This window comes from Ascaphus truei, chromosome 7 (assembly GCF_040206685.1).
Source record: "Ascaphus truei isolate aAscTru1 chromosome 7, aAscTru1.hap1, whole genome shotgun sequence".
NCBI lineage: Eukaryota > Metazoa > Chordata > Amphibia > Anura > Ascaphidae > Ascaphus > Ascaphus truei.
The window spans coordinates 24,708,135-24,717,595 of record NC_134489.1 but is presented as its reverse complement, the minus strand read 5'-3'; the positions used below and the strand labels follow the sequence as shown (position 1 = coordinate 24,717,595).

At 55.8% G+C, this 9,461-nt stretch overlaps 1 protein-coding gene across 4 annotated transcripts in view; it reads right to left on the bottom strand.

Annotated features, from left to right (window-relative positions):
- Nucleotides 1-1,540: 1,540 nt before the first annotated feature.
- The window catches only part of MCM3AP (minichromosome maintenance complex component 3 associated protein), a 27,891-nt gene continuing 19,970 nt past the window's right edge, over nt 1,541-9,461 (bottom strand). For all 4 annotated transcript variants that reach the window (XM_075607390.1, XM_075607389.1, XM_075607392.1 and 1 more), the window contains exons 20-28: nt 8,806-8,934; nt 8,316-8,466; nt 7,706-7,961; nt 7,479-7,576; nt 6,672-7,062; nt 5,974-6,231; nt 5,754-5,877; nt 5,396-5,569; nt 1,541-2,555 (exon numbers count right to left, since the gene is read on the bottom strand). In XM_075607390.1, the coding sequence (XP_075463505.1) occupies nt 2,129-2,555; nt 5,396-5,569; nt 5,754-5,877; nt 5,974-6,231; nt 6,672-7,062; nt 7,479-7,576; nt 7,706-7,961; nt 8,316-8,466; nt 8,806-8,934 (2,008 nt within the window). In that variant the 3' untranslated portion in view covers nt 1,541-2,128. The remainder of the gene's footprint in view (nt 2,556-5,395; nt 5,570-5,753; nt 5,878-5,973; nt 6,232-6,671; nt 7,063-7,478; nt 7,577-7,705; nt 7,962-8,315; nt 8,467-8,805; nt 8,935-9,461) is intronic.

Here is a 9,461-nt window from a genome sequence, read left to right as displayed (position 1 = left end):
GCAGAGCATTGCATCTGCCCATCACATGCAGTGCATCTCCTGCTCAACAACCCGTGGAACGGAAACTACAGTGTGTTGCAGCGCTGCCTTATCACTACTTCTCTGCAGAGCATTGCACCGTTACCATATCAATGCTTGAATTGCAGACCATTGCACCGCTACCTTATCAATCCTACTCTGCAGAGCATTGCACCGCCACCTTATTAATGCTAGGGTCTGCAGAGCATTGCACCGCCACCTTATTAATGCTAGGGTCTGCAGAGCATTGCACCGCCACCTTATTAATGCTAGGGTCTGCAGAGCATTGCACCGCCACCTTATTAATGCTAGGGTCTGCAGAGCATTGCACCGCCACCTTATTAATGCTAGGGTCTGCAGAGTGTTGCTGCGCTAAAGTTCCAGGCTGCGAGATTAACACTACATGTACTCCTAGGCATGTGGTGCTGGCAGAGCATTGCAATGGAAGCTTAAAGTATACAGACGTTAAGAACAGTGAGTAGGCCAGGGGGCTCAACTCCAGTCCTCAAGGGCTACCAACAGGTCAGGTTTTCAGGATATCTCTGCTTCAGCACAGGTTGCTCAGTCAATGACTGAGCCACTGATTGAACCACCTGTGCTGATGCTGGGACATGCTGAAAACCTTACCTGTTGGGGGGGGCTTGAGGACTGGAGTTGAGCCCCCTGGTGTAACCAACGGGTAGCACAGAGAAATGCTGCTGTCGGAAAGTGGATGCATATTAGCAGTAATCGCAGAGTAGACATTTACAGGAGGTCAATCTTTGTAGCAGCCACTGTTTCCGTGCCATGCCTGCACGCTGTCAGTGGCAGTGTTCACAGCCCACAGATCCTTCATTCGGAGAGCGGCTGTCGCCATGATTAACTGTAAAGACACGGGTGCCTTTAAATAAACATCTCCAAAGCACAAACCATTAACCCTTAATTGATTTTTGATAAGTTGTGTACCTTGTCATTTTTGTATTACTATACACTATCCACACTGACACAGTTGTATGTTAGTCCTGATGAAGATGTAATCTTACACCGAAGCGTCGGTTCTGCAATACATTTTTGTACTTTCATTGGAAAGACTGGTGTGCTATTCTAATGTTGCTGTTTTGTGTTATGTTTGCAGCAGCAGCAGCCGGGCTGCAATGAATGCGCGCCTAGCAGCTGCAGCCGGGCTGCAATGAATGCGCGCCTAGCAGCTGCAGCCGGGCTGCAATGAATGCGCGCCTAGCAGCAGCAGCCGGGCTGCAATGAATGCGCGCCTAGCAGCAGCAGCCGGGCTGCAATGAATGCGCGCCTAGCAGCAGCAGCCGGGCTGCAATGAATGCGCGCCTAGCAGCAGCAGCCGGGCTGCAATGAATGCGCGCCTAGCAGCAGCAGCCGGGCTGCAATGAATGCGCGCCTAGCAGCAGCAGCCGGGCTGCAATGAATGCGCGCCTAGCAGCAGCAGCCGGGCTGCAATGAATGCGCGCCTAGCAGCAGCAGCAGCTCGGTAGTGTGCACTCCCCAGAACACATAAGAGTCCCACACACCATTCATTTCTAAATATTTTATTCCAATAAAAAATAATGTCTCCCCTATGCAAGTGCTGGCAGTATGTACACAGCAGGAGCCCAGCGGGGGCACAGTATGTACACACCGGGAAACCATCGGGGGCACAGTATGTACACAGCAGGAGCCCAGCGGGGGCACAGTATGTAACACACCGGGAAACCATCGGGGGCACAGTATGTACACACCGGGAAACCATCGGGGGCACAGTATGTACACACCGGGAAACCATCGGGGGCACAGTATGTACAACCGGGAAACCATCGGGGGCACAGTATGTACACACTGGGAAACCATGGGGGGCACAGTATGTACACACTGGGAAACCATGGGGGGCACAGTATGTACACACCGAGAAACCATGGGGGGCACAGCAAGTCCAGTGACACAGCTCCACGTGTTCTAATGGGTGATACTGTGTGACGTCACAATGTCATCAGGCCTGTACATGAGGTCATCTGCAAGGTAATGATAGCTTAAAAAGGTCCCCCGAGGTCCAGCAGTAACAGGTAAGTAGGGAGGTGACACTGACAGTTCAAGGGTCATCTCCTGTCATAGGAGAGCTGACAGCTCAGGGGTCCCCCACATCCAGCAATGTGCTCAGGTGCAACTCGCAGGCTATGTCCTCCTCCTTACTCGCCTTCAGGAGTGTGCACAGCTCGTGCAGACGCTCCGTCAGAGAGCCCTGCAGAAAGGGGGAGCACACAACATCGTCTGACAGAGGCCGGCGCGGGGAGGGGGCGCCCGCAGCACATTCTGACAGAGGACGCCGCAGGAAGGAGGCGCCCCCAGCACCATCTGACAGGAACCCCTGCAGGGAGGGGACACCCCCAGCACCATCTGACAGGAACGCCTGCAGGCAGGAGGCACCGTCTGACACATTAGGCAGCGTCTCTGGGTGTCCGAACATGGCCTCAGGAAGGTACAGGGGGAAGCACAGAGATTCTGACTGATACGCAGGCTCCTCCATAACCAATTGCTGCAGCTTCACCTCGAACCTGAAACCAGACACAGAAGGGTTAATAGCACCAGCTACTCTCACTCCCCGCAGCATTCTCCTCCTTCACCCACTCCCCCAGCACCCGCGCTCTCCTGCACCCACTACCCCAGCATGTGCCCATACTCCCCCAGCACCCGCGCTCTCCTGCACCCACTACCCCAGCATGTGCCCATACTACCCCAGCACGCGCGCTCTCCTGCACCCACTACCCCAGCATGTGCCCATACTACCCCAGCATGTGCCCATACTCCCTGTCAAGATAGGGAGGGTTTGGCCCGGGATTAAAGGGGTTACACCCCATTTGGCCACCCTCTACTCTCACCTGGGAAGCAAGAGGTTAACTGGACTGGGGTCCAGTAATGTGGTTTTGCCTTGCTTCAGCCATCCAACTGTTTATTCCTGTGTATAAATGCATTGTTTCTTTGCCAGTGTCTGCACCACACACACACTGGGGCTTAAGGGGTTAATGAGCTGCAGTTTAGGAAAATGCATTAGGATGCGTGGTGTCTTTTCAGAAATATCTGGGCTTCAAAAGGCTTGATTGAAGTTGGGTGTGAAAAGCACAGAGGGGGGTTGGTGTATGTTAACACATGTGGCTGGTAGAGGCAGCTAGCACCCAGGCTGGGCCATTGGGTGTGAAATATAGCACCGGTGACAAATGTTCACTATACAGGAGTCCCTGCTTCAAAGGATTTATTGATGGAGGCCAGGGGTGCGGTTACGCAAGGAGATATCAGAATGAGTGACCTTATTAAATATAAGAATATTATGAGATGTCCTCGGCTGAACGTGCTAAAAGCTACATATGTGTATTCGTGGGACTGAATCGTACATAAGGATTACAGACACCGGACGTCTGGCAGGTACTAAGAGACAGATATTAATATCTCTCTTAATTTTAATATTACACGGTAATATTTAGTCTTATTGGGAGCGTCATGCGTGCCGGAATGTATTAATATGTTACGCGTGCCAGTAAGTACTACTGAACTGAAGTTATTTAGATAGGAAAAGCAGTTTTCAAACGTCCTTGGGTGGGAGGAGTTTTACTCTGAGGAAAACTGTCAACCTCACCACTGATTTATGAGAGGGGCTGGGTTTAGGTTGTGTTCAATGGGAAATAATTGTATAAGAACCAGGCTCAGCCTACGGCTATTGTCCTTCATGTCTTTTCGTGTCTTGATGATTATGAAGATTGCTGTATGAACTGCCAGTCCAGAATTATGATTGCTTCATCATTTCCATCTTAAGTGAGTGTCTATATTTTGTCTGTTATTTGTATAATCTCGTGTGTTCACCTTTTTCAAGGAATAAATTATATTTTATCATATCTAAGTCTCGTTCAGTTCAACCCAGTTATATTTGGTGGTGTATTATTCATAGCCTGTCACAAAGCTCCCGTCATACTCTACCAGCACGCGCGCTCTCCTGCACCCACTACCCCAGCATGTGCCCATACACTCCCAGCACCCGCGCGCTCTCCTGCACCCACTACCCCAGCATGTGCCCATACACTCCCAGCACGCGTGCTCTCCTGCACCCACTACCCCAGCATGTGCCCATACTCCCCCAGCACGCGTGCTCTCCTGCACCCACTACCCCAGCATGTGCCCATACTCCCCCAGCACGCGCGATCTCCTGCACCCACTACCCCAGCATGTGCCCATACTCCCCCAGCACGCGCGCTCTCCTGCACCCACTACCCCAGCATGTGCCCATACTCCCCCAGCACGCGCGCTCTCCTGCACCCACTACCCCAGCATGTGCCCATACTCCCCCAGCACGCGCGCTCTCCTGCACCCACTACCCCAGCATGTGCCCATACTCCCCCAGCACGCACGCTCTCCTGCACCCACTACCCCAGCATGTGCCCATACTCCCCCAGCACGCGCGCTCTCCTGCACCCACTACCCCAGCATGTGCCCATACTCCCCCAGCACGCACGCTCTCCTGCACCCACTACCCCAGCATGTGCCCATACTCCCCCAGCACGCACGCTCTCCTGCACCCACTACCCCAGCATGTGCCCATACTCCCCCAGCACGCGCGCTCTCCTGCACCCACTACCCCAGCATGTGCCCATACTCCCCCAGCACGCGCGCTCTCCTGCACCCACTACCCCAGCATGTGCCCATACTCCCCCAGCACGCACGCTCTCCTGCACCCACTACCCCAGCATGTGCCCATACTCCCCCAGCACGCGCGCTCTCCTGCACCCACTACCCCAGCATGTGCCCATACGCGCGCGCTCTCCTGCACCCACTACCCCAGCATGTGCCCATACTCCCCCAGCACGCGCGCGCTCTCCTGCACACACTACCCCAGCATGTGCCCATACTCCCCCAGCACGCGCGCGCTCTCCTGCACCCACTACCCCAGCATGTGCCCATACTCTCCCAGCACGCGCGCTCTCCTGCACCCACTCCCCCAGCATGTGCCCATACTCCTCCAGCACCCGCGCGCTCTCCTGCACCCACTACCCCAGCTTGTGCCCATACTCCCCCAGCACGCGCGCTCACCTGCACCCACTCCCCCAGCATGTGCCCATACTCCCCCAGCATGTGCCCATACTCCCCCAGCACCCGCGCTGTCCTGCACCCACTACCCCAACATGTGCCCATACTCCCCCAGCACGCGCGCTCACCTGCACCCACTCCCCCAGCATGTGCCCATACTCCCCCAGCATGTGCCCATACTCCCCCAGCACCCGCGCTGTCCTGCACCCACTACCCCAACATGTGCCCATACTCCCCCGGCACACGCCCTCTCCTGCAGCAATTTCCCCGGCACGCGCCCTCTCCTGCACCCACTCCTACGGCACGCGCCCCACTATCTCACCTCTTGCTCTCCTCCCTCTCCGCCTGCAGAGAGTTGTTCAGTCGCTGGGTGAGAGTCTCTGTGCAAATGAACTCAGTGCTCAGCATCCGGTTCTCCTCCAAAGTTTCCTCGGGGGCCACATGGGACCCAACAACCCGCGATGTCCGCAGGGAGCGGCGCCATCCAACAGGGGGGCTGCAGGGAGAGCACCGGTTTAACACAGCAGCACACAAACACGCCACAAGAAAAACAGAACCCACAGAGCAACAGAGACACATAAAGCTCCACATCTGCAGTCATACGTGCTACATCCCCTGAACATGCACCCGGGCGACAGGATAGAAACTTCATGCATAGGTCACACCGTTCCGTCCCTCACCCGTCCTCTGCTCCCTGCACGTCCCCGTGTGTGCCGAGTCGAGCGCTGTCCCATGTTTTGGGAGGTGTGAAACTCCTCAAATCCTCCTGCAGGAAGTACACGCGCACCTCCCCGTCCCGCGAACCTGCAGACAGAGCAGCGCATGGAACAGATAGAAGTGGCATCGGAGGTTTCTCGCGAGGGAACCCGAGATCTCCGGTGGGGGGACCCAAGGTCTCACCTGGGGTATGTGGTTTCAGGGGGGGCTCCCAGTCCCGCAGTCTGTGGTTGATGCAGAGGGTGAGTAGGTCGTCCCAGGGAATGTCCTGTACAGGGGGTCCCTGCCCCTCTGTATCCGCGCCCTCAAACTCACTCCAGCGCTCGTAGGCCCGGCACAGGAGGAGTTGCACCTCAGACAGCAGGACGGGCAGAGACCGCGGGCACCGGCAGATCTGAGAAATGTACTCCAGGATCATGGAGCAGACGGGGAGCCAAGGAGCTGCAGGGTCAGAGGTCAGGGAAAGGTCACCCTCAAGCCCCCATCACCCCAGCGAGTAATCATAGACATGGTGACCATCTCAAGAACCTCTCCAATTCCTTCCACCAGCTACCCAGATCTTTCCTCCATCTCTTATTTCTGCTCTTGTACCCTTGTCCCTTCCCTCCTCTCTGCCATTCCAATCCTCCTCTCCAACCCCTCTCCATTCCTCACATCACTCCCTCCCTCCCTACTCCTTAGCCCAATCTTCAACCACCTTCCCCCCCTCCTCATATTTCCACTCTTGTCCCCTTTTCTCCTCTGCCTCTCATCCTTTCTGCCCTTCCTGTACCACCCTTTCTTTGCTCCCCCCCTCTCTCCTATCCCCTCACATCATCCCCTCCCCCTTTCTCCTCTCATCCACATCCCTACTCCCTTCTCCCCCCCCCTCTCTCTCTCACCCCCTGGAGGAGGCTGGTCCATCTGCGGGATCTGGAAGGACAGCAATGCCTGCCTCAGCCAGGCCAGGTGCTTAGGGCAGTTCCAGCCGAGGTGGGGAATTGCAGAACTGCCCCCGGAGCATGTAAACTCTGCCACGGGCCACGAGAAGTCAGAGAGCTGCTCCGAGGAGGCGGCCTCTGCCAGGAATCGCAGAGCGCAGTTATACAGATCGATGACGGCGGCAGGATCCTGCGGGGGAAGGCCGGCCTTCCTGCGCTCCCAGGCGTCATGGTGGAAGGGCTCGCTGAACGCACGGCACACACCGTCCTCAATGTACTGGCGCAGCGGGAGGGAGCACAGCTCTAGGGAGCGAGGGCAGTGAGAGAGCAGGAACTGCACAGCATCGGAGACCTGCAGGAGAGAGCGCCGACTGAGTGACAGGGAGGGATCCAGAACAGTTAGCTGCAGGCATTTCGTTGCTGCCATTTGGCCACCGGCAGATGACCAAGGGAGTCTGGGGGTGATAACTGCAACCTAGGATCTGAACCCCATAACCTCATTTTAACCCCTAAATCCGAACAACCCTAATCACTAAACCCCTAATCCCAATATTTCTAACCTTAAAACCTAAAAGAACTAAACCCTGTAGCGACACGGCGGCGGCGAATTGTCCCGTTCCTACAGGGTGACCCTACGCGAGAGAGAAGACACTGAGCAAGAGACCCGAGAGGAGACACTGAATCAATGTCATACGTGTCACATACTGCGCATGATCAGGTGACACCGCGTCCGTCACTTACTGTGCATGGTGGCAATGTGTCACATACCATGTCGGTCCCCTGCATGTCATTCACAGAGTCCGGGAGGGGAACAATGACATATTCCGAGATGAGCCCAGACGACATCAGGTCTGGCAGCATCAGCCCTGGAACATATGAAGGCAACGAGTTTCCCACAGGCACCCTGCCACAGTGACACCCCGATTCCCCAGTGTGCTCCCATTAGTATAATAATGTTCGCTTATTGGGGTTCGCAAGGGGAGCTTCACACTGACCTTCCTCCACCTCGCTCACAGATTCCCGGCAGTGCCCGGGCACCAGTACGGCGAGGGGCAGCGGGGGGCGGAAAGGCTTGGCCTGGAGCAGCTGCTTGAGTTGCAGTAAGGCAGAGAGCCAACGCACGTCCTCCTCCGTCCCATCTGAACCCCTCGCTTGGGCCGACACCAGGAGCACGAGGCCGCTGGTCCCCAACAGTTCTTTTTGAGCCTCAGCTCGGTCCATCTCGGTGGGCGTCAGGGGGCCGTGAGAGACCTGCCGCAGGGGCAAGAAGGAGAGAAAGGAAAGGGAGGCAGAGTTGAGGAGCCACGGTGGAGCTTACAGGAGTGACAAAAAGGTAATAAGGGAGAAGTAAAGGGGCCAGTGGAAATAGGAGAGGGGAGTCGGTGGGAAGACGAGAGGTGAGGGGGAGGGGGGCAGCTTACATGAGAAACAAAGGTAATAAGGGAGAGGTGAGGGAGAAGAGAGCAGTCAGAAAGCAGCCTATACGAGAGACAGAGGGGGCAAAGGAGACGGTAATCAGCAGGGGTGTCCAGCCCTTGTGTAGCAGGGAAGGAAAATAGTGATAGAATTTGCACGCTAGCAGTGTAAGGAGAAGCAGAGTCTCACCTTCACACACACATTAACACGCACAGCTCGGCCCTCCTGGGACTCCAAAGAGCTGTACAGCGCCAGCGTCTGCACCCGCTGCTCCGTGGCACCTCGCACCGCATGGGCACCTGCCCAACAGAACTTTGCCTTCAACCATTCAGACAGGACACTGTGACAGAGTGACAAGTGTGAGTAACCCGGAGGTCACACCGTTACACCGTTACACTAACCCCAGAGCCAGGTGAGAGGTTCACACCGACTCCCTCATAACAAGTTCGCTGAACGCATTTTGCACTGCTCGTGCCCCTGGCAGTGAGCTGGTTACACACCCGCTGGAGGCAGCCGATATCCAAACATGTCACGATAAAAGCAAAGTCAGCAGTTCCCTGTCACGGAGGAGGAGACTGCATGGGGAGCCTAGTACTCCACTCACCTCCCTGCCTGCTGGAGGCACTCAGTGAGAGGATAACTGCTCACTCAGACCCGCCCAGCTCCCAGTCTCACTCACCCGTTCAAGTCATCGGACTCACTGTTCTCCGGCAGAACTAGAACCACCTTCCAGAACACGCACTCCCTCCAAGAGCGCAGATTCTGAGCGATCAGGTACGGCAGCTCCATAGGGGTCCAAGCAGCGTCACTGCAGGGACACAAGTACTAGTGTTATAGAGAGAGCAGAGTCACTGCAGGGACACAAGTACTGGTGTTATAGAGAGAGCAGCGTCACTGCAGGGACACAAGTACTGGTGTTATAGAGAGAGCAGAGTCACTGCAGGGACACAAGCACTGGTGTTATAGAGAGAGCAGCGTCACTGCAAGGACAGAAGCACTGGTGTAATAGAGAGAGCAGAGTCACTGCAGGGACACAAGCACTGGTATTAGAGAGAGCAGAGTCACTGCAGGGACACAAGCACTGGTGTAATAGAGAGAGCAGAGTCACTGCAGGGACACAAGCACTGGTATTAGAGAGCGCACAGAGGAGTCTGGTGTGACAGATGCAGGGGTTCCCAACCTTTTTTTCACTGGGGCACCCTAGAAGATTTTTTTGAAATCTCAGGGTACCCCTGCTCTGCACACATCACTCACTTACTCCTCGCTTACACTCTCGCACTCCGTTTCAAAAGCACACGCCCCACATTCACCCTCACCCCTCTACTCACACTCCAT